Source organism: Carassius carassius, chromosome 1 (assembly GCF_963082965.1).
Source record: "Carassius carassius chromosome 1, fCarCar2.1, whole genome shotgun sequence".
NCBI classification, from domain to species: domain Eukaryota; kingdom Metazoa; phylum Chordata; class Actinopteri; order Cypriniformes; family Cyprinidae; genus Carassius; species Carassius carassius.
This window is the reverse complement of record NC_081755.1, coordinates 32,648,951-32,671,047: the sequence shown is the minus strand read 5'-3', so window position 1 is coordinate 32,671,047 and position 22,097 is coordinate 32,648,951. Positions and strand designations below refer to the sequence as shown.

The 22,097-nt window shown below is 38.1% G+C and overlaps 3 protein-coding genes and 1 pseudogene across 3 annotated transcripts in view; 1 reads left to right on the top strand and 3 right to left on the bottom strand.

The window, feature by feature from the left end:
* Window positions 1–1,284: 1,284 nt before the first annotated feature.
* On the bottom strand, window positions 1,285–6,413 carry LOC132145832 (paired box protein Pax-6-like). The gene is made up of 7 exons (XM_059556969.1): window positions 6,111–6,413; window positions 5,486–5,653; window positions 4,946–5,028; window positions 4,667–4,823; window positions 4,272–4,342; window positions 3,067–3,211; window positions 1,285–2,895 (listed from the first exon to the last, which is right to left on the bottom strand). Exons 1-7 carry the CDS (start codon window positions 6,214–6,216, stop codon window positions 2,795–2,797), a joined length of 831 nt encoding a protein of 276 aa, XP_059412952.1. The 5' UTR covers window positions 6,217–6,413; the 3' UTR covers window positions 1,285–2,794.
* Window positions 6,414–13,038: 6,625 nt separating this feature from the next.
* LOC132145784 (calumenin-like) lies at window positions 13,039–16,250 on the top strand. Its single transcript, XM_059556966.1, has 9 exons — window positions 13,039–13,158; window positions 13,563–13,784; window positions 13,880–14,073; window positions 14,315–14,487; window positions 14,882–14,942; window positions 15,083–15,174; window positions 15,264–15,371; window positions 15,555–15,745; window positions 15,915–16,250. Exons 2-8 carry the CDS (start codon window positions 13,570–13,572, stop codon window positions 15,660–15,662), a joined length of 951 nt encoding a protein of 316 aa, XP_059412949.1. The 5' UTR covers window positions 13,039–13,158; window positions 13,563–13,569; the 3' UTR covers window positions 15,663–15,745; window positions 15,915–16,250.
* Window positions 16,251–16,472: 222 nt separating this feature from the next.
* On the bottom strand, window positions 16,473–19,967 carry LOC132146011 (nitric oxide synthase-interacting protein-like; annotated as a pseudogene).
* A 1,409-nt stretch (window positions 19,968–21,376) lies between these two features.
* The window catches only part of LOC132145816 (germ cell nuclear acidic protein-like), a 4,915-nt gene continuing 4,194 nt past the window's right edge, over window positions 21,377–22,097 (bottom strand). Inside the window, exons 4-6 of the mRNA XM_059556968.1 lie at window positions 21,990–22,041; window positions 21,840–21,876; window positions 21,377–21,749 (exon numbers count right to left, since the gene is read on the bottom strand). Coding sequence (XP_059412951.1) covers window positions 21,698–21,749; window positions 21,840–21,876; window positions 21,990–22,041 — 141 coding nt within the window. The 3' untranslated portion in view covers window positions 21,377–21,697. The remainder of the gene's footprint in view (window positions 21,750–21,839; window positions 21,877–21,989; window positions 22,042–22,097) is intronic.

Below are 22,097 nucleotides of genomic sequence, written 5' to 3'. Positions count from 1 at the left end.
AAGCAGAAATGTGAAGCTTGTCATTTTATATCTATTTTTATATTTATTATAAATCTGTTTACATTTTTTGTTTATATTTTTTTGTTAAACTTTGAGCTGTGTGTTGTTAGGTTATAGGGTTTACAGCATTACATTTTATGGTAGCAATGTTGTAAAATTGGTTATAATTTGGCACAGAATGTTTAGCAAGCTCTTTTTCACACTATAACATTGTTTTAACTTATTGTTTATGTCTTATGTATTTTTACATTTTATATATATGCACACATTTAGAGAACACACACACACACACACACACACACATATATATATATATATAATTTTTTTAGCGCTAATTAACATTATGCCACAAATGCTGTCATCTGAGCTTAACTTGTTGTACTCAAACAGAAATGTCCTTTTAATATCTAAACGATAGTCAAATGCATCAGAATTTGTCTGTCACATTCAGCTGTCCCAGGGAGGTTTGCATGAGAAACAGAGGATGTGAGAACCACAGGCCACGACTGTGTGCAGAGGGCAAGAGATGAACAGATAGAGGGAGGGGTAGAGATGGAGCGATGAGTTTGAGGGAGGAGACCCCATGTTCACACAGACTAGATAAAACACTGATCGGATTCGAGGCCTTATGGGAATAGAAGAGACGTGACTATTATAGTGACCTCTCCTCAAACGAAGAAATTTGCGTGCTTTGCCCTCCCGGCCTCCACAGCACGTTAACATCAACCTTAATTAAACTCATCAAATGTAGTGCACCGGAAATTTGCAGGATAAATCTCAGATATGGGCAGAGTCAGACCTTTAAGTGTATCCGTTCCAGTTTCCTGAATGGCATTGTGAGTGTTTGCATTTGAATCTATCTTATTATGTGCAAATATATAACCATGTGTCAATATTATCAATATTTGTGTTCTGGTATGTGAGATGAAAATATCTTATGACATCAAAGTTATTCATAACTGCTGTGCTGTCTGAGTCCCTGTGAGGATAGCTTTGCCAAAACATTATTTTCAATGGGTGTGGTGATGTAAGTAACAAAAACAGGAAATCCACCAGCACACAGGCAGGAAATGCTACTGTTCAGTGACAGTAATAAGTAAACACAACCCAAACGGCTGCTAGTTAACCAATTCACAGTTACTCTAGAGAAAAAGATGAGGGGGAAAAAAAAAAAAAAGTAAATCATAAGAGTGTTCTGGGATATGCACCAAGAATTAAAACTACTTAAAATTAAAAATACTTTGTATGATGCAGACTGAAAACACAGACAAACACACATGCATGTTGTTCTTTTCAATGTTATATTTTTATTTCAATGTTTAGTAATTCCACAAAAGGGTTTACACTAAAATGTTCACAATTCTAATGAGAAATACATGTTCAGATGTTATCACTCTCTCTCTATTGCTGTCTCTCTCTTACATATTTACACACATTCAAACATACAAACCTACAGTGAGTTCATGGGATCTGATGGGAAAAAAAACCTATGAATGTTACAGAGTGATGAAATAAAGCAATAATCAATTCACAGTAATGTCCATTTAACAATGTACAGTAATAAATTATTAACTTGACTTCAGTATATTACACATGGTCAGTATGTTTGATTGTCTTTGCAGCCTTTTACAATTATGTATTTTGATTGTCATTGGCAACAGCTATTTCTATTCAGTTTTGATTCTTTTGAGCTACTTTGTGCACTTGATTGATTGTCACTGCTTAGCTTGTGTATTAGCTTGATTGTCATTGGTTTCTCCACCTCAGTGCAATATTATGACGGCTTGTGACTGATGGCCTCATAACAGACTTCTCTAAATCTATCATTGTCAATACCATCAAACTACATTGCCGTTCGAAAGTTTGGGGTTAGTAAGATTTAAATAATAATAATAATAATACTTTTATTCGGAAAGAACACATTAGATTGATCAAAGGTGACATTATAGACAATTATACATTTACAAAAGATTTTTATTTCAAATAAATGCAGTTCTTTTGAACTTTCTGTTTATCAAAGAATCCTGGGGGGGAAATGTATCACATTATGCAGCAAAAGTGTTATTTATATCGATAATAAGAAATGTTTACAGAGCAGTAAATCAGTATATTAGAATGATTCTGGAGAATTATTTGACAATGAAGACTGGAGTAACGATGCTGAAAATTCAGCTTTGCCTTCAAAGGTATTATACTTTAAAATATACATATTTAAATAATAATATAAGGTATTTTAAGTTTTACAGATATTTCAGAATTTACTGTATTTTTAGTCAATAAATGCACCCTCTATAAGCATATGAAACACTAAAATATCATACCAAACCCAAACTTTTGAACGGCAGCTACAGAAGCAGTTTTAAAACATCCTCATTTTTAGACACATGCAGTTTATCACATTGATTGTAAGTGGCACATCAATTAAACAACATTTTCCCGTTGCATCAACATGAGGCAAGGTGTTGGCCTCAGCTATTTTTTTAGATGTGCACTGTTTTAACTCCAGTAGCTGAGAATGTTAACCAGACTAGTTTGTGCTATTGTCTGGCATGGTGCCGAGTACAGAACTATGCAGATCAAAAAGGCTGGGGTCCATTTTCTCTTCCATCTGTGCAGGTTAGTGAGGTCCACGGTTTTTTTTCTTCCACAGGATTATGGCTTACATAGACTGCTTCCCTGATGTGTACATAATCTAAATAAGTAGGGTTTCCTGACACACGTTTTGTTAAATAATTTGCTCAAAGTCGCTGATTGAAGCTCTGCTGGTTTTGTCTGATAATGATAAGGTGTGTTTTTACTGCAGCCTGGTCCAGTACTGACCCAGACCTTGTCCCAGCTCCTGATCACCGCCTTGAACCGCAGTCTGCCCTGCTGCAGAAACACCGGGAAAGAATCCTGAAAGAAACACAAGGCCTTAACCGGTGCGCTCTTCACTCGTGGCCAGCTCTAATGACTTATTTGTAACACAGAAGTGGCTAAACCATATTCACACACTGTTTGCTCATGCTGTGTTTTGGCCTGTGGATTGCGATGTGAGGGTGGAGTATGTTACAAAACTTCACTCACCTGTGTTCGCGCTGGCCGTGGGTGGGGGCGGGAGGTGGGGAGAGGTGTAAGATGAGGAGTCAAATTTACGGGAAAGAGGCTGGAGGGCAGAAGGAGAAGGAGGCAACATGCAGGAGTATGTTGGAGTGGACTGGGACGGCAAAGACTAAATGAGAGAAGAGCAAATAAAGATAAAAGATTAATTTCATTTAATTTAGAGTATCAACAGATTCAGTAATATAATCATTTGACAGCTTATTATGCGAGAAACACTTCTCATAAGTGTACTCTGGGGTTTTTTATATGTTTTAGCTCAGTGTGCCACAGTCCTATCAGAGCAGCAAACTGGGTGTGTTGCTATAATTTAAAAGAGTGCATGAAGATATATTTGTTTGACTACAGGGAGCAGATTTATGGACTAAATCGGACTTGTTAAACTGTAAACCTGCTGTATACGTGCGAGTGATTATTTTTAGAAACTACAGCTGGCTGCGTTTAAGTCCATAAGAAACACCAGAGGGCGCTCTTAAGCTTTTTCAAATTAATTTGAATGTTAGGTTTCACCTTTCAGTTGCGTAATACGTGCGTGTACTAGACTTTTTTCGTCTGCATTAATTACTATTGTAGAAAAGCTCTTTGTTTTGCATGCTTTAAAAAAACAAAATGGCGGATTTTATGTTTGCGAGGGCATCCTTTTTTAAAATTAAGACATTAAAAACAAATAATTGTCTTTGATGGAATAAAGTATATTTTGCATACAGTAACCGACTGTAGTTTAAAACCATTTCCCCCCAAACAGTTATCACCGGTTTGTGTAACCGATAAAGTTCATTTATGGGGGATTCTAAATTCGAACGGTTTGTGAGATTTGTAAACAGAACACAACCCGGTGGCTCGCGCATGATAGAGCTTTAAATGAATATTAAACGCCAAAATTAAATAGGCCTATAATAAGTAATCATTACTTTTCCCTCTCGTGGCGTTTAAAACCTGACTTTGTTAAGTGGTACTCAAAATAAGGTATTTTAAAGAATGTTGGTAGGCATTTGCAGACATCAAACTTTTGCTTTTGCGCGCCACTAGGTGTCAGTATTATAAGTCAAAACTAAAATGACTGGGTACATTATTCAGTAGGCTACTGATGTGGAATTACATGTCTGTTTGGTCAGACATCTTGCCTATCAAGATAATATGGTATACAGACAGGGAAGGTCATCATGATTTACCTGCATACTGGAGAAGACAGACAGAGAGCTATATCCTGAGAGAGACGAATCACTCCGACTGTGCATTGAGCCTTAAAAGAGAGAACACAAGAGGATAGTAACAGTAACCACAACAATTATTACTACTACTACTACTACTACTACTACTTATCACTGCTTTAGCGTTTATGGATGCTTTGGTAATACTGTATGTAACAATCAATGCAATACAGAACTTTGAATTGATATTTGATCCGAGGAGAAGAAAGGGTAGTAACAAACAGTTCAAAGTAAACAAACACCAATTTATCATGCACGAAAATTGGAGAGAAAGTAGTGGAGAAACCAATCGGTCAGATGTTTAGCAAAGCTGTACTTGTTCCAATATTGTGAAGTTAGTCATAAAAAAGACATGCCTGAGCTGTTGCTGTGATGGGAGTGATATACAGGGGAGGTAAAGGACGTGTTCAGGGGTGTATGTGTCTGAGAACAGGAACTGGTGCCCCCTGATCTCCTCTGGTTTCTCAGCTTTTCCTCTCTTCTCCACTTAGCTCTCCGATTGGAGAACCATACCTGTCAATCACCCAATATGGGTCAGTGCATGATGGACACTGTCTTTATGTATTGTTTAAATAGCATTAACACCATAAAATCTCAAAGAGAATCATGGAAATATTTCACAAAGCCAGTATCACCTGAATTCTGGCCTCTGGAAGATCAATCTTTGCAGCCAGTCTCTCTCTAGCAAAGACATCTGGGTAATGAGTCCTTTCAAACTCTGGAAAATGGATTTAACAGAAGACCAAACATTTAATACAAGCAGAATTGCTCATTTTTATTTTTGAAGGGATAGTTTAACCAAAAAAATTAGAATGTTGTCATGTAGTTCCAAACCAGTGTGACATTCTACTGTAGAACAATTAGAACCCCACTGACTTTCATTGCATGGACAAAAAATGCATACATTTTTCAAAATATCTTCTTTTTTGTGTCCCACAGAAGATCAACATTATTCGGGTTTGAAATGAGGATGAGGATGAGAAAAAAAATTACACAAAATGTATAATGTACATGAAAGTATAAGAAAAGGAATGTGGCAGAATATGAAAAATATCCATCGTTCCTAAACGCAAAAAAACAAACAAAAAAAAACAATCTCACACAAATATATCCTCTCTAGGACTCCGATTATTTTGCATAGAAAGCTCAGCGCGAGCCAGCGCTTTGAGTCACACCTTTTTCCAGGGCATCGATCTGTTCCTGGGTGAAGCTGGTGCGGTTCCTCTGCAGCTTCCTCTTTAGCTGCAGGTGGAGCTGCGACTCATCCACCTCATCCCTCTCTCCCTGCACCACTCCTTCCCCTGCTCCGGCCATCTGCACATTCAGATCTTCCACACAACCATCTGAGCGAAAGAAAAAACCATTCAACTTCAGAGAGTCTTGTAAGAGTGCTGCATTTCAGTGTGCAAATGTGTGTTATCACATAGACAGAACTGTCTCTTTGAAGACTGTATCTCTAGTGCGCTGCAGCATCTTGTCTTGGACAGTTTGACCTTATTTGCGTACGTGTGAATAAGCAGCAACTGTATTATGGGCATCTAATTCTGTGTCTAATGTCTGCTCACTTCAGTTCCGCCTCCTGTAATGAAAGCGAGGATGTCAAGGCCAGAGACTGCTGTGTTTGTATGTGGGTGTACATGCGTGGCTGATGGTGTAGCTGTTGGCTCCCTCTGTTTGTGCTCAGTCAAGTATAAGAATTGCTGGTTCACCCCAAAGCTGACTTCACAAACACAAGCAGACATCCAGCGACAGAGGTGCTTTACTAAAACATAAAGATATGACTCCGTAACGCTCATGTACCTGTGCCGTGTTGGGGAGTGATGGTGTCGGCCGGGTGGTACCAGTTGTTTGGGCTGGTCCAGTTGGAGCTGTTTTGTAAGTTCAGCATGGTCAGATTGTCATACATCAAATGTCACCTGTGAGAAAACACTGACCCTCTCCTTCTATCATCCAGACCACTCCACCCTGAATGAAGGACGGAAGAAGTAAAACTGTGATAAAATGTCATCGGAAAAATCAAATACAATAAATTCAGTATTTATGTGCAGTAAACGGCTCTTGTATTTCATTCTTTAGGCCTGTGTTGTGTCAGCTATTTAGTATTGCATTTCTATGGCTTTGATTGGCTGATTATGTTAATGTTTTCTAACAGATTCAATTATTAATAATTTCACTTAACAGTGAACACATCAGGTAACATTTCTTTATTCATTTTTAAAATCTTGTAAATTAAATATGTTTTAATTTTCAATAATGATCTATTTTTCTTTGTTTCCAGCATCTCCCTGCTATAGTATACTAACAACTATGTCATTATATAGGAAAACAAAAAATATGGCAACAAAAGCTAACATTTCATTAAACACCTAGGTTTTAGTTTTGTGCAAACCCCGTTATTATCATATTTATCCATTTTTAAAATAATTAACTATTCCATATTTGTCATAATGACATCAAGGTCCTTTCAGAAGTTAACGTTCCAATGACACGTTAAAGTCCAGTTAACGTTATCCATTTATCTTATGTTTTATGTATATCTTAAAATGTCAACCCTGTTTTCATGATTTTTCTATTGTAAACATTTAAAACTATTTAAAAGTGGTTATGTTAAAAAAAAATATCCACCCTATTACCTTTCTGAAGGAATAGCTACACCCAGCATTTATTAAAATGTTGTAATTTGTCTTGAGATGACAGAATGCAATTTTTTAACAGAATGCAATTTTTTTACTTGTACAAGAAATCTAATTAAAATCGTCACATTAAACTGGATCAAACTAGTATGACTGACCCATCTGATGTCTTTAAAGTATGATTTGATTGCATCTTAAACTCTTTTTATCTGTCTGTCTCTCCCTTTCCCACATATACACATACATACATACATTAACCCCCCCCCCCCACACACACACACACACACACACACACACACACACAGTGATAGAGTTCATTATACACATACAGCGAGTAATTAAGATATACATAACTTCTAGTCTGACATCGTCGTACACACATGCATGACTGGAGAGAGTAATACTGTCAACTAATGTTAACAACAATACACACAGACACACACACACATGCTACACAACAGAGAGACACACACTCCAACAAAACAAAGAGATAATTATAGATACACCACACACAATGGCACACAATCCATGTTTTCGACTACAAACTCTGACTACACAACAAAGCTTATTCTGAAGATGGATGCATGAAGAAACCAACAAGAAAGGAAAGTGCATTTAAGTCACACACAAAAAAAAGCTAGCACCTTCACATAATTTATAGAGCAGTGTTCAGCTAAATAAATAAATGCTGTTGAAGAGTTAGTAAAAATATCACTGCTTCCACTAATAGCTTTACATGTCAAACTACTAAAATACACAGAAAGGAGGCCATCATCATAAATACTATAGATCTAGCCATTTAAATAACCTAGAAGTGCTTGTATAATAATATTTGCATTGGTTTTGCGAGTAAACCTTTGCCCTTAAAGGCAAAGAAGGATCTAGAACAGAAGGAGAAACAAAATATAGAGAAGTGACATGTAGCGGAACAACACAGGTTAGGGTGCAAGAAACCAATGCATTACTGCTGTATTTAGTAATGCATATGTACGATAAATAAAATGTAATATATATTATTATTATGACAATACACATGTAATAATAATAATAATATTAAACATGATTAGAGCTCAGATAAACTCAGGAAATGAACAGTTAAATATTGATACAATCCATATGCAAATGCTTCTTTTATATACAATACATGCTGACTTATGTATAAAATAAAATATACAATGAATTTATGAAGTATAATAGTAAATTAATAAAGAATAATGCTGACCATGCTGACATGTATATAGATGTAAAAATGTGGTTTTGCAATAATTGAAATAAACTAGTTAAATTAATTAAATATGACTTTTTTATGACTCTCAAGCAAAGACAAATACAAGCACATCTGAATTATTTAAATGTTGCCTTTGGTGGTGTAACACAACATATTGTTGTAGCCTATCCAAAACAGAAAATGTCAAAGGTCAAGTCTTCCATAACCTTTCCACAGTTAACCAGTAATTTCCCCAAATCTATGTAGTTTTCCCATGAATCTGTTAATGTCTCAGTCGTGGTGTCGGCAGTGAAGGCAGGAGACTCACCTGGTAGATGAATGAATTGTAAAAGTGGTCCACACTTGCTCAGTGTCTCTATCACTTTCTGTTCATCCCTCTCTCCTTCTCTCTGTTCTCTTGCTTTGTTAATGTTAGACTGTGTTTGAGAGAGAGAGAGGGAGCATGGGAGGAGAGGAAAGCGAGAGAAAGATGGAGAGAGTTAGACAGGGCGAAAGAGAGGAGGCGAGGGAGGGGTAGTGGGCTACAGAGAAATGCATCTGCAGGCACTCTGGTCCTTGAAGCAATGAGGGAGAGAGGGAAAGAGAGAGAGAGGGATGACACACAGAGTCAGTGTCAGTGTCAGGTCTGGACTTAATGCCAGGAAAAGGGGTGATGAAGTGAGAGAGAGGGGTGGAGGCAAAAAAAGACTGTAAAAGAGGAGACAAAAAGCTGTTTCTAAAGTATCACAAAAGCAATTCGTGTTTTGAAGATAAGGGCTTCCAAAAATGGCTAACGTAAGAGCTGCGAGACCGCCTCAGATCATGCACCTGCTCTGATGCACTGCTGAGATCAACACAGATGTATATGAGAAGGCATTTCTTAATTCAGATGTGTTCCTATGAAATCATCAAAACGTGGTATGCTGACATAAATGAGGCATTAACCCTTTGATTTAACATAAAACATACAATGCATCTCAGACTAAAAAAGTAGTTTTGTTTGAACTACTTGAGAAGAGAAATTGCACGCATTACTCTGTTCTCTGTACGTTCCATGCTCGCTAGTAAGATTACATGCAAACATAAGGAGATGCTCTCAGACTTGCGTGTGAGGGGCTCTCTTCTACATGCACACACACACACACACACACACACATCAGAGTGTATAAAGCATGTTTACCCTCCACTGCACTTTGTGACAATCCCAATGCTATATTTGCATATTTTATTGGATTAACTTTAAAAACCAAAGAGTCTGTGACACGTTAAAATACGAGAGAGAAAAAACTGAAAGAGAGAGAGACATGGAGGTCTGATACAGGAGACTCAGCCAACACTACCTACTTACAACATGACAGTTTTGGTTCTAGTTAATATGAAAGGTTCAACTTAGGCAAATAAATATGAGGCTTCTTTATTCTCACTTTTGAAGTAAGAAAAAGGATCAAAGGGGTTCATTTTGAATCAGAGAATCTTGAGCTCTTTTATTGTGTACTGATATGTTTCTTTTTTTGATGCATTCACTTTAAGGTAAATGGTTTTCAACCAGAAGGCTGGGACCCCCAATGAGTTGTTATATTACTTTATTAAAGGTTAGTTATATTAACAAAATCTTAATTTAAAATGCTAAGAAAACCCCACTAAAACTTAGACATACCAAAGATACGCATATCAGCTTAGACAGGAGGGAATTTGTAAAGGACAAAAAAAGTGACAAAAAACGTTTTGGATAAAAGTTTGCCTTGAACACAAAAATGCTGAGAACCACTGACCTTTTTCTTCATGCTATTAAATTTGATATAAATATTATGCAAAGACTTGGAATGAGAACGTAGTATGTCAATAAACAGAGATTACTTATGGGGTCAGAGTAGATCTACACAAATATTAAAAGGATGTTCATCTAAAAATGCACATTTTGTCATTGCTTACCTACTCTTACGTCTTTCCAGATCTGTATGACTTTCTGTCTTTTGTGGAGCACAGCGTTTAGCAGATATTCAGCATGTTCACACTGCTCTTTTCTATAAACTGAAAGTGAATGCTGACTAAATGAGCTGCCAAGCTACCAAAATGATATTGGTCTGATCAAAGCTATTGTATTACTTCAGAAGACTTAGCGCAGGAGTCGTGTGGACTACTGGTATGTTACTTTTATGGTACTTTTAGGTGACTTAACAGCCCCTAGGCACCATTCACACCAGTCACTGTATGGAAAAGAGCAGCTGGAGCCTTCTGCTGAACATCTCCTTTGTGTTCCAGACATCACATGAGGGTGAGTTAATGATGACAGAACGTTCATTTTTGGGAGGTCCATCTCTTTAATGTGACAAGCACCATCAGGTCAACAGACACTGTCACGGCACAAACAAATCACAAGGAGTTTCGTGCGGTACACGCATGATAGCGAAGGAACTGAAACAGAAAGACAGAAATAGGAAGACATAACGAGGCCATGGATGTATCCTTGTAGAAAAAAAAACAAGGAAGGGAGACACGGAGGGCACGAGAAAGAGAGACAGAAGAGGCGGAGGAGAAGGAGGGTGCCAGCTTTATTTATTTCCGGTTGACAAAACCCTCCGCTCTCTTCCTCCCCCCATACCTATGTCTCCCTCTTTGTCACTCGTTCAGAGGATGCACGGCAAAAGACAATGACACGGAAAACAGACAGAGGATTTAAACAGAAACACAATGGAAGAAGATGAAGAGCATCTTTCTCCGTGTGGGTTACTTTTTGAAATAGTTACAAAAGTGAAGCAAATGAGAAGGGATCCTAATAAAACGTTGTTAGTATTTAGTGTCAGAGTGTTGCACACATGTGACGTTGAGTGCGTGTTTATTATGTGTGCTGGTGTGTGAGCGTACGCTCCTTCAGGGCACATTTTTTTCAGTGTCTTGTTAGTTCATCTCTGTCACCCTCTCTCTCTGCTGGGGGGGAGGGGGAAGAGAGGTCACCATAGCAACAATGCCGGGACAAATTAACATCAAGTGCTCAGAAAAAAAGTGTGTACATGTATGAGAGTGCATGTATATGTGGTAAAGGAGTAAGTTTTGTACTCCATACCCTGCATGTGACGCCAAAATCCAGCAGAGGCATTGATGTTAATGCATCAATTACAAATAATTCAGTAGCCCACAGTCTCCCCATCACTCTGTGTCATCCGTTTGGTTCCTGAGCACTTGTCTTCTTCCTTATTTTGTCGTCTCTGCCCTCCCATTTCCTTTGCCATCTCTCTCTGTGTGTGTTGTTGTGTGCCCCCAGGCTACAGAGTGCCACGTCCTCCCTCTCCCCTCCTCTCTCTCTGGCCCTGTCACCTTCAATTGCTCCATGGTACTAGACACACAGCCACAGGCAAAGAGAGAGAAGAGAGGGGACACACATACACACACACAGAGAGAGAGAAAGGGGTGAGGACCGAGGGACGAAGCGCTGTGTTTGTCTGGAGAGAGACAAAGAGTTAAAGAAAGAGGGCAGGTGTGAAAAGTTGTGCGAAAAGATGTGAGGGAGGATGAGGGATTGAGAAACAACAAAATCAGGAGGTGACAAAGTGGAAGGAGGTATAAGAAGACACAAGTGGCCTTGGTTCTAGCATCCATAGGTGCAAGTATTTTGTTGTCTCATAAACAGACTAACATGGAATTGCAAAGCCTGAAATTCTGCAGAAAGCTTTTTAGATTGATAAAACTGCAGATTAATTGTAGATTAATGTTTTTTGCATTAAAGTTATGTAAAAAAAGGAATAAAAGATAGAAGCAAGAATTTTGTGAAGCAGTCTAACAATTTAAAATAAAGGTTTATTACTTATTCCTTTGATAAAAAGCTAAATTTTCAGCCGCCATAACTACAGTCAGTGTCACATGATCCTTTGCGCTACTTTATATTTTTACAGAAACAATTATATGTTTTTTTAATGATTCATTAATGGACATAATGTTAAAAATATAAGCATTTATTAAAAAATATATATATTTATATATACACACATTTATTTAAGGACACTTTTGATAAAGTTATTGGATTCTTGCTGGATACAAGTTAGAGAAACACTGGTTCAGACTCGATTCCCAGGGAATGTATATACTAATAACATATGATTGTAATGCACTTTAGTGGAACCCAGGTATGATGTAAATTTAAACGAGATTGCAACTTAATAACATAAACTGCAGTATATAAAACATGCCATAAAACATGACTAGAACTTAAAACATTTTGATTTGTGTTCACACTGCTGCTCTATATTTTAGCCAGTTATATTTAGTTGCAATATTTTATTGCATTTTTCAACATTCTTCCTGGTATACCAGTCAAACTGACCACAAACAAAATACAAAAAGGAAGTATTAAATCTTTAAAAGGGATTGTATATAGTTTTCTTTTTTTCTTTTTAATGACTTAAAAAACTACACTTACATGCTAATAATCAATATTCATTATTCAGTATATTGTTTAATCTGACAATGATTAAGGATTTGATCTGTTGGCATTTAATTTACAAAACGAAAACTTTCTGAATAGTATTGACATTATTATTACAATTCTGCGAACAAGTAGCCTAATTTAAAGACCACTGACCAGATTTTAACTTGCGCCTTAAAGACTTAATAAAACAGAGTTTGCATGTTACATTAAGATTATTTAACATGATTTTAATGTAATTTATTTCCATTAATTTTCCAGCCCGAACGCAATTAACAAAATGTTTCACTCAAAGACAAGCAATCGTCAAAACTTTTTTCCCAGTTTGGCAAAACGCGCCTGCCTCTCCGAATGCGCGCTCGCGTGTCAACGTGGCGTTTCGTAGCCAGTAGAATTTAGAATTCTCCTAGGCCCCGCCCAATCTCGTCTTACAATTGGCTCTTTGTCCTGTCAGTAAAATCTTTTTGAGAACACGTAACATGGCTGCCCCACCCCCTTCTACGTGCACTTTAAAGAAGAACAGTGCCAACGCGTACTCCTCAACTCAGGATAAACGGGTGAACTCACGCAGAAATCACTGCAGGCTTGGTAAGTCATTTATACAGTTTCACATTATTATTATTAATTTTTTTTACTTAAATAGGACTGTTTTTATTTTTAATGTCAACTATTTTTGTACAGCTCGTTCAAAGTCATTATACGCTGGAAATCACTGCATAAAACTAAAAAATGTTTTTAGATTTTATGTTTGTCCTTGTTTTTTATTATTATGCTTTAACATAAAATAATTGATGCTTATTCAGAAAGTTAAAAAACAATTGTCTATGCTGTATCATTTAATTTAAAATTGAATGAGACCATTGATGATACATGTACATTTTTCATTGCTAAGCACAATGACTTTGTGTGTTAGTGTGCATAATCCTTTTTTTATCTAGAGCAGAAAGAACTGATCAAATCTTTTTTCTGTCTCCTTTACACACACTCCTTAGGGAGAAAATGCAGCTGCTCTTTTTAGGGACACTTGCCCTGTTTGTTGGGGTCACAGTTGCTGTGCCTGCACAAGAGAAGCGTGTACATCATAAGCCCGACCTCAGTGACCATGTTCATGATGATGCCCACGGATACCAGTATGACCACGAGGCCTTCCTGGGCAAAGAGGAAGCCAAGACCTTTGACCAGCTGAGCCCTGAGGAGAGCAAAGAGAGACTAGGGTAAAATAAATATGCAAGAACGGTACAGTACATAGGGGAGTAATAATATTATTAGAATTAACAATATTTTTTTTTCTTGTATATTCCCTTTGCAGAAAGATTGTGGATAGGATTGACACTGATAAGGATGGCTTCATCAGTCATGCTGAGCTGCACCACTGGATCAAGCACAGGCAGAGGAGGTACATCGAGGAGAACGTGGACAAGCACTGGAAAGAGTACGACCAGAACAAGGACGGGAAGATTGGCTGGATTGAGTACAAGAACACCACCTATGGATATTATATGGGTAATTAAAATGAGCCTTTGAGTTTGGGCGGGGCTACTAATTATCTGGCTTTTAATGAAAAAAAAAGCTGTTTATGTAGGGTTATGCATTAATTGTTCACAGTGCAACATCTTTGCAAAATGAATCGATTGTATTTTGGATAAATTTGTTTTTCATTTAAATAGATCAAAAATGTTTAGTGTTTAGAACTTAGACTCCAATGACCAATACTGAGGGTTAGTGTACTGTTACTGTATTTCAGATGTAGAGTTTGATGATGTGGATGATAAGGAGAGTTACAAAGCCATGCTCACTAGAGATGAAAGACGGTTCAAGTCTGCAGACCGGGACGGGGACGGTGTTGCTACCACAGAAGAGTTCACTGCCTTCCTCCACCCAGAGGAGTTTGACCACATGAGGGACATTGTGATACAGGTACATAGAGTAAAGCAGAAGGCATTAATACTAACATGTTTCACAGAAACCGCTTTAAAAATATGTTCAATACATGTTCAGAAGATTCACACGGAGGAAAAAAACTTATAGATGAAGGACCAAAATTATCTTGTTCATCTTTTCACTGTGTGAGAGGTTTGTCTTGTGTGATCGGACAATAATAAAGGATTTGGAGAAGAGGGTTTCTACGTGATTCTACAGAATGTATACTTATGTTAAAAAATACTAATAAAAATGGCCAAGTGACAGAAGAATTACTATGAATATTGAAGCTTATTCATTTTGCTATCTATTGCTAGCATTTAACATCTTTCAGACCACTTGAGAAGCACTGAAACAGATCACTGCGAACTCTGATCCTTCATTGTTACAGGAAACCATTGAAGACATTGACAAGAATGGTGATGGCAGGATTGATCTGCAGGAATACATTGGTAAGTACCTACACTGTTCACCTGGGAAAGAAGAAAGCCTTCATGAAAACTGTTTTTCATGAAGTTTAGTATATTTAGTGTATTTATATTTCACAAATATTTAGTGGCCAGATGAATTGAAACTGTGCTTGTGTTCCCAGGGGACATGTTCACCCCTGAAAATGGAGAGAATGAACCAGATTGGGTCACAACAGAAAAGAAACACTTTTCAGAGTTCAGAGACATGAACCAGGTATGCAGTGGGAGGGAAATCTGTCAACATCACCTGGGAGTGTTTCCTGGCTATTCTTTCATGGTTCATGATTTGTTTGCGTTTGTTAGGATGGTTTCCTTGATGCCAGTGAAGTCTCTCATTGGATCCTCCCTGGAGAGGTGGACCATGCTGATAATGAGGCCCGGCATCTCATTCATGAAACTGATAAAGACAATGTAAGTGGCTTTCACTGGGTCTTCAACGTGGGTGGTGTCATTGATTCTAAATAATGCATAAACACCAATAATAATAAGCAAAGATCCATTTAGAATTAATCTTTACTTCTGTCTTCTTTCTTTTAATTCACTGCCAATGAATTACAATGGACTTCCAACTGCTTCGTGTAATTGACTTACCAGGATGACAAAATCACAAAGAAGGAGATTCTGGCAAACTGGAACATGTTTGTCGGGAGCCAAGCGACTAATTACGGAGAGGACCTCACCAAAAGACACGATGAACTTTAATGCTGGCATATTTGGGTACACAGGAGGGCAACGTATTTGGGGGCGTAGGTGAGAGGATAGGAAACTGAAAATGAAAATAAAATCTTATTTTTATCATTTGTTGGGTAGGAACATTTCCAGAGGCAAGAGTCAAGGGTTAGGCTTCAATGAAGATAGGTTTTTTTAGTGAGACAGATAAAAGTTTTATTTATTGTCAAACACATTTCATCCTTTGAAACAAAATTGTAAGGAACACTCACATTGCTTATGAACAGACATTCCAGCTCATTGCTAATTGTGACTGATGTCTTCCACTAGAGAGATGTTCAGGAATTCAGCACTGAATACAGTCGCATCAGTATTCACAATAACAGCCCTGTTTTGACTGTTACAAAGTGAATTTCACAGCTTCAATTTTAGTGGTCTGTGATTTGGTATTCAACATATCACCAACATGAAAAGTGGTATAGCAGAGGAGAGATGAATCCAGAGGGAGGGGAAGAGGGCCAGGGACTCAGTAGATGGGAGGAGACAAAAGTGACTGACACTGTATCTGTGGAACATTTTTCTCTCTGTGAATTCTTAATAAAGCCATGTTGGTTTTTTTAATTGTGGACTGGACTTTAGTTTCATTGTCCTCACAAACACATTCAATTGCATTCTGATAAGAGTCTAATCACTCATCACAGAAGCTCTCTTAAAACTATTAAAACAAGACAAATGTGAAAGTGTGTAAAATGAATGATTTATAAAAAATTAAAAAAAAACATTTTACTGCATATTGTGTACACATGACATTAGTCATGTATCTTTGGAGGCAAGGGGAAAAAATAACTTCAACATCCACTCCAATTACCCCATCATCACCAAACAACTGACAACCAAAGGACTACAAAACAAGACCAGCGAAATTAATGACAATATTTACAGGGTGAAAGCGGTGTCCAATCCTCTTTATGCTTGCATAACGGGTCTGGCCTCTTTAGCTTTTAGGGCCACTCCTGAGCCTGCAAAGCCAGTCCCACCCTGCCGACCAGCAAAGAAACACATTATACACTGACTTTGTTCATCTCTAAATCATTGAGACACTCTTTACAGCATTATGTCTCTCATACACACCCTCTGAAGGGGTATGATGTCCTTCTCTTTCAGTGTGTCTCCAGTCACTGGATCAATCATGTCTTTCTGTATGAAACTTCTCCACACACTCCATAGTGACTACGGCTTCACTTGAGGGAAAGACAGGAAACAAAAAGAGAGAGAAACTGAGAGTGAAGACACGGCCTAAATGAATGAAAAAGTCGAAAGGCTTATCAATTCTTGCTGAATAAAGAGTTTAAAAGTCAAACTCACGAGGGTCTAAGAACTGCACAGGGCACAGAGTTCCCAAGCGTGTCTTTGGTTACTGCACATACGTATCTGTCCTGAGGAACAGTTGATTAACACCTTGAAGATACTGCTTGAAAAGACCTGTGGTAATGTAAAGGTTTTGGTCAGTTTTTTTTCTTCTTAAGATACAATACAGAAATACCGCAATACTGTTTGATATAATGTATGTATGTTCCCTGAATTGCATTTCCACAGCTATTAATATGTTTAAAAGAAAATAGGCAGTGGTATTTGATATCATATTTTGTCTTATTGTAAACATACAGTGAGGAAAACTGCAGTAGCCAAGGCGAGCTGAAAGATGTTATCAAGTACGCTGCTGTTTGCAGAATTACCAGAGATTTGCATACTTGGTATTGAGAAACGCAGCATAGACTTACGTCACCAGACTATTTGCCTAATCTCTCTGTAGTTCAGACCGTGATGGACACCCAGACAGCTACAGGTCTGGGGGAATAAAGTTCCTGGAAAATATTGTTCCAGGTAATTTCGGTGGAAAAGCGGCTATAAATGTTTCTTTTGCTCAAATGGAGTTATTAAAAAGCTTATTTCTCAGGCTAGAACTGCCAGTACACATGTGCAGTCCTGAGTGCAGGTCTCTGAATGCGGACTGTTTCTATAGCATCCTGGACTTCAAACGACAGCTACAGTGATGCACTGACTTTACTGATAAGTGATTGGCTCTTTCATTCAGAAGGCGGGGCTTCCTGCGATTGGGCAGCCATATTGAGCGTTGCATTTCTCCCCATTCAAAACTATATGAGTGACACGTCTTGGGTATTCTATAGTCTTTGATCATGCAAAGAAAATACCATCTAAACTTTTCTGAAGGTAGTCAGTTTTCCACAGAAATACATTTATAAACCCTGACCAGAAATTATCACGATTTGTTTAACATCTTACAATTTTCGACCGGCTCTTACATCACTACGTGAAAGGATTTCTGAATGATCCTGTGACACTGAAGACTAAAGGTTGTAGGACTAAAGGTTGCTGAAAATGTAGCTATGAGGAATTAATTACATTTTAATATCTTAAATCTATAATAGAAAACATTTTAATTTGTAATATTTCACAATTGTTTCGGTTTACCTTTCTTATTACTGTTTTCTAATCTTACCAATGCCAAATTTTGAATGGTATTGTATATAGTATTAAATGGAAAGAGAGATACAGCTCATAAATAAATGAATACACACATAAATGGAAAAACTCATATCATGAAAAAATAAATTAAGGCTTCTCACTTGGCGTGTGAGGAGGGCCACTCTGTCCAGACTGGGGTCCAGTGGAGTGAAGTGCACTGAAATCAAATCACTCATCTTTATAGGACGTCCTGACATGGGGCACAACACTGTCTTTGACTGGAAAAGCAGGAGAGAAGGAAAAACAGTGAATGATGTCAAAAGAGTAAATAAATCTGGTGAAGTGTATTTCTTAAACTGAGTACCCTATACAGGGTGAGAGAGTTTTAAAGAGGACAACCATGACACAAGAAGCTACTGAACACAGTAGAGTGTAGAACTGACCGAACCAGGAGGAGAGATGGACAAACAAACCAATCAAGGGCATCACGAATTGGCGTGCAAACTGATTTCAGGACAAGCACAATCTCTTGTGTAATGCTCTTCCATGAATGACACCTGACTACTGAAGACCTAAAATTAGGGACATGCAGCTGGCAACGAGGGAATACCTACAGGTTTTTTAAGCAAGGTGGGCTTGGCCTTTGGTGTGAGGCTGGGGATCCAGAAGCTGGGCAGAGCAGAAGAGGAACTGGACGCTCCTTTGTCAGAACTGGAGGACCTGCTTGAGCCCTTCTGGCTTCCTTCGCCCTTAGATTTCTCTACAGAAACATGAGATATACACACATAATCCATCAGGAATCTCATTGTGTTGTGCTTAAGTTTAAAACTCCTTGTCTAGTTGTCACACCTGAGGTAAAGGGGTTGATTGGTTTGGAGACGATGTTGTTTTCTCTCTGTTTGAACTTCTCAGCTCTCTCTCGCTCCTCAGACTTGGACTCCAGCTGGCCTTCACTCTTTAGAGCCTTTTTCTGCTTCTCATATGCCGGAGTTTAAAAGTGTGTGTGTGTGTGTGTGTGTGTGTGTGTGTTAGACACACAGTGAAGGGCAATCACATTCAGAGCAAAACACATTTGTAAGAAGTGGTTTAACCTTCATTTTCTTGGCGATTTCAGTTTTCTGGTGAATGATGTATTGCAGGATGGCTTCTTTTTCATACAAGTATCCATCTTCACTGCAGTAAACAAATATAAACAAACACACATTAATCCCAGTCTCCATGCAGCTGGCAGACAGATGGTCGACTAACACTGAGTACAACCACCTTAGACCGGGTTAAATACCCTCATGCAGACCATGTCAGCATTAAAACATCTCTATAAGGGCACATGAGTCTCGTATGTGACGACGGGGTCCCTGCAGGGCTGTAGGGAGAGACAGCAGCAGTCGAAGTCTTTGATCGCATCCTTCCCCAAACGCACAATTTGTGTCCCATAACCAGAAGAGGCTGGAAACATGAAGTGAGATGCACAGTTTGATGTTGTAGTTACATTTCAATCATTTCATGATGACACACATGAATACACAAGACCAGCAGGGCTACGTTACCGGTGTCTTCTCGTGATAAGTGTAAACGGCTCCTGCTGTGCAGTTTTTTTTCCCGTGTCGAGTCATGCGTGTCCTTTACAGAACAAAATTAATTGTTTTTACGTTATTTGGTGAACAGATTTTGCACAAAGTTTCACATAACTACACGTTGCTGGATAATTGCTTGGTGGACTAGCGAGGCAAACCATAACAGATGTCACACATTATAACAATAAGCCGGAAGCTACACATAGATCAAACGCAATTTGTTATATCATAGATTAATAGCAAGTTTGAGCGTGCGGGAATAAGCACAGGAGTTGATGATTACCTCTTATGTTACTGAACCGGAAAGGACCTTTTTTTTGGTCCACTTCCTGGTTCGTCATAAATTTCAGAATAAAAGCTCGCGCCTTCTGTCAGTTTAGAATTTGATTTTTACAGAGGAGGTGAGAGAAAAACACCGACTACTCGACATCCTGGATTCTGACGGCAATTAAATCACCGACTAGACTACCCCCTGTAAATGTTGAAAATCACTTAACGTTACATCCCCCTGAGAAACAATTACCGTCCGATTGGCTGGCTGCAAAAGGGAGTCAGGCCCATAGATCCCCATGTTAAAATGCCCAACTTTACAGCAGAAAAAAACGTCTACAGCCTGGTGCAAACAGGTGACAGGTGGATTGCCGCTGCTGTCACCGCTGTCGTGCTTGGTGGGCGTGGCTTCAGCAACTAGCTCCCGCCTTTTTGCCCATTTTTGATTGTCCGGGAGAGTCGTGCGGTGACGCGCTGCCAGCCAGACCCTCTTGCTTTAGGCTTCAAAAACCCACTTTAGGAGTCTACGGGTGACGTCACGGACACTAAGTCCATGTTTTTAGACAGTCTATGTTCCAAACCCGTAAAAGCTTCTTTCAAATCAAAGCTAAATACACACAGAAACAGTGCATCCTTGTGGCGCTGCTGACAATGAAGAGCATAGGCTGTTGGCAAAGGATTGTTGAATCAAGTCATTATTTTTGTTTTATTTGCTTACAAAAAGTATTCACGTCTCTTCATAACGTTACGGTTGAACCACTGATGGCAGATGGACTATTCTGACGATGCTTTTCATACTTATGATTATATGTATGAAAGTATGATTCATACTTTCCTGGACCTTCACACTGTTATTTATTTGGCAGTCTATGGGACAGTCACAAGCATCCCGGTTTATATCCAGAATATCTTAAGTTGTATTCCGAGGACGAGCGAAGCTTTTAAGGGGTTTGGAATGACATGGAGGTTGGGGGTGATTAATCAATTTTCATTTTGGGGATGGAGTAACCCTTCATTTGTGAGAAAACAGTTATTGAGTATTACTGACCAATCATGATACATGCAGAGAGCAATATATTAAGTAGTATGACTATTTAATGTGCTAGTTAGGTTCTTATTGGCACACTTTTACTATTGGACATCAAATATCAAAAGGCTGCCTCCTGCTAGTTCAGAACTTTCCCCTTTGTTTTCTGCTGAAGAAAGAAAATCATATGACATTGAAACAACATGATACATGAAAACATTTTTTCTAGATAAACATCCCTTTAAGCCCATCTTTCATTTCACAAATCATGTTTGGAAATCATGTTTCGTCAGCAGTAAAACTGACAGCAAAATGAAAAACATTACAACCTGTAAGGACAATTATACTATGATATAATGTATGTATGTATTACAACTTAAACACATAAATAAAACGTTCCCTCATTTTATTCCATAAGTATTCCATCAAAACAACACAATTAGCTTTTGCAATTACATTTCATATCATAACTGATGTTAATAACAAGACTGTTTAAAAGGTATTACATGTTGTTCAGTTAAATACATTTAATTTAATTCCACGTATATGTATTTATTGACCAGACTGTAGCGTGTGATGTGGTAGCATTAAAAAGAGAAAAATAACTTAACGACAATAAACATAACGCTACAATGTAAATCCTGAAATCTGTGAAACACAATGCCAAACTGCACGTTCCTCTTTTGGCTACGTGCTGGTGACGAATGGGTTTAGTTGTCGTCGTCATCGTCATCGTCGCCATCCAAGACGTCTGCGACAGTCCTGAAAAGGAGAGAAGAGGGGATATATCATTATATGACTAGTAACAACAATTAATATTGCAGGTTTATTTGCATGATAGTATTATCTTACTTATAGATGGATCCAGAAACAGAGTCAACAAAGCCACCTTTTAGAAAAAAAGTGTCAAATTAGTTATTAGTAAAATAATCAGATTTTGAAGTTGACCACAACCTAAACAAATAAATAGCATGTATGAAATTGTTGAAGTGTGTTTCTTACCTGGCTTGCAGATGGTCTCACAGACAGGACACATGTAGCACTTTCCACAGTCCTGAAGAGACAATAGATAGTTTTTTAAGTAATTGTTTGTGTAAATATGTGCATGTG

Excerpts from the sequence above, each read along its gene's own strand:
- LOC132145832 (XM_059556969.1), bottom strand. The coding sequence starts at position 6,216 with ATGTATGACAATCTGACCATGCTGAACTTACAAAACAGCTCCAACTGG. Across the intron at positions 4,824-4,945 it reads TTCCAGAGGCCAGAATTCAG|GTATGGTTCTCCAATCGGAG; the intron begins GTGATACTGGCT and ends GGTGATTGACAG. Across the intron at positions 4,343-4,666 it reads CCATCACAGCAACAGCTCAG|GCTCAATGCACAGTCGGAGT; the intron begins GCATGTCTTTTT and ends CTCTCTTTTAAG.
- LOC132145784 (XM_059556966.1), top strand. The coding sequence starts at position 13,570 with ATGCAGCTGCTCTTTTTAGGGACACTTGCCCTGTTTGTTGGGGTCACA. Across the intron at positions 14,074-14,314 it reads CACCTATGGATATTATATGG|ATGTAGAGTTTGATGATGTG; the intron begins GTAATTAAAATG and ends ACTGTATTTCAG. Across the intron at positions 15,372-15,554 it reads ATGAAACTGATAAAGACAAT|GATGACAAAATCACAAAGAA; the intron begins GTAAGTGGCTTT and ends TTGACTTACCAG.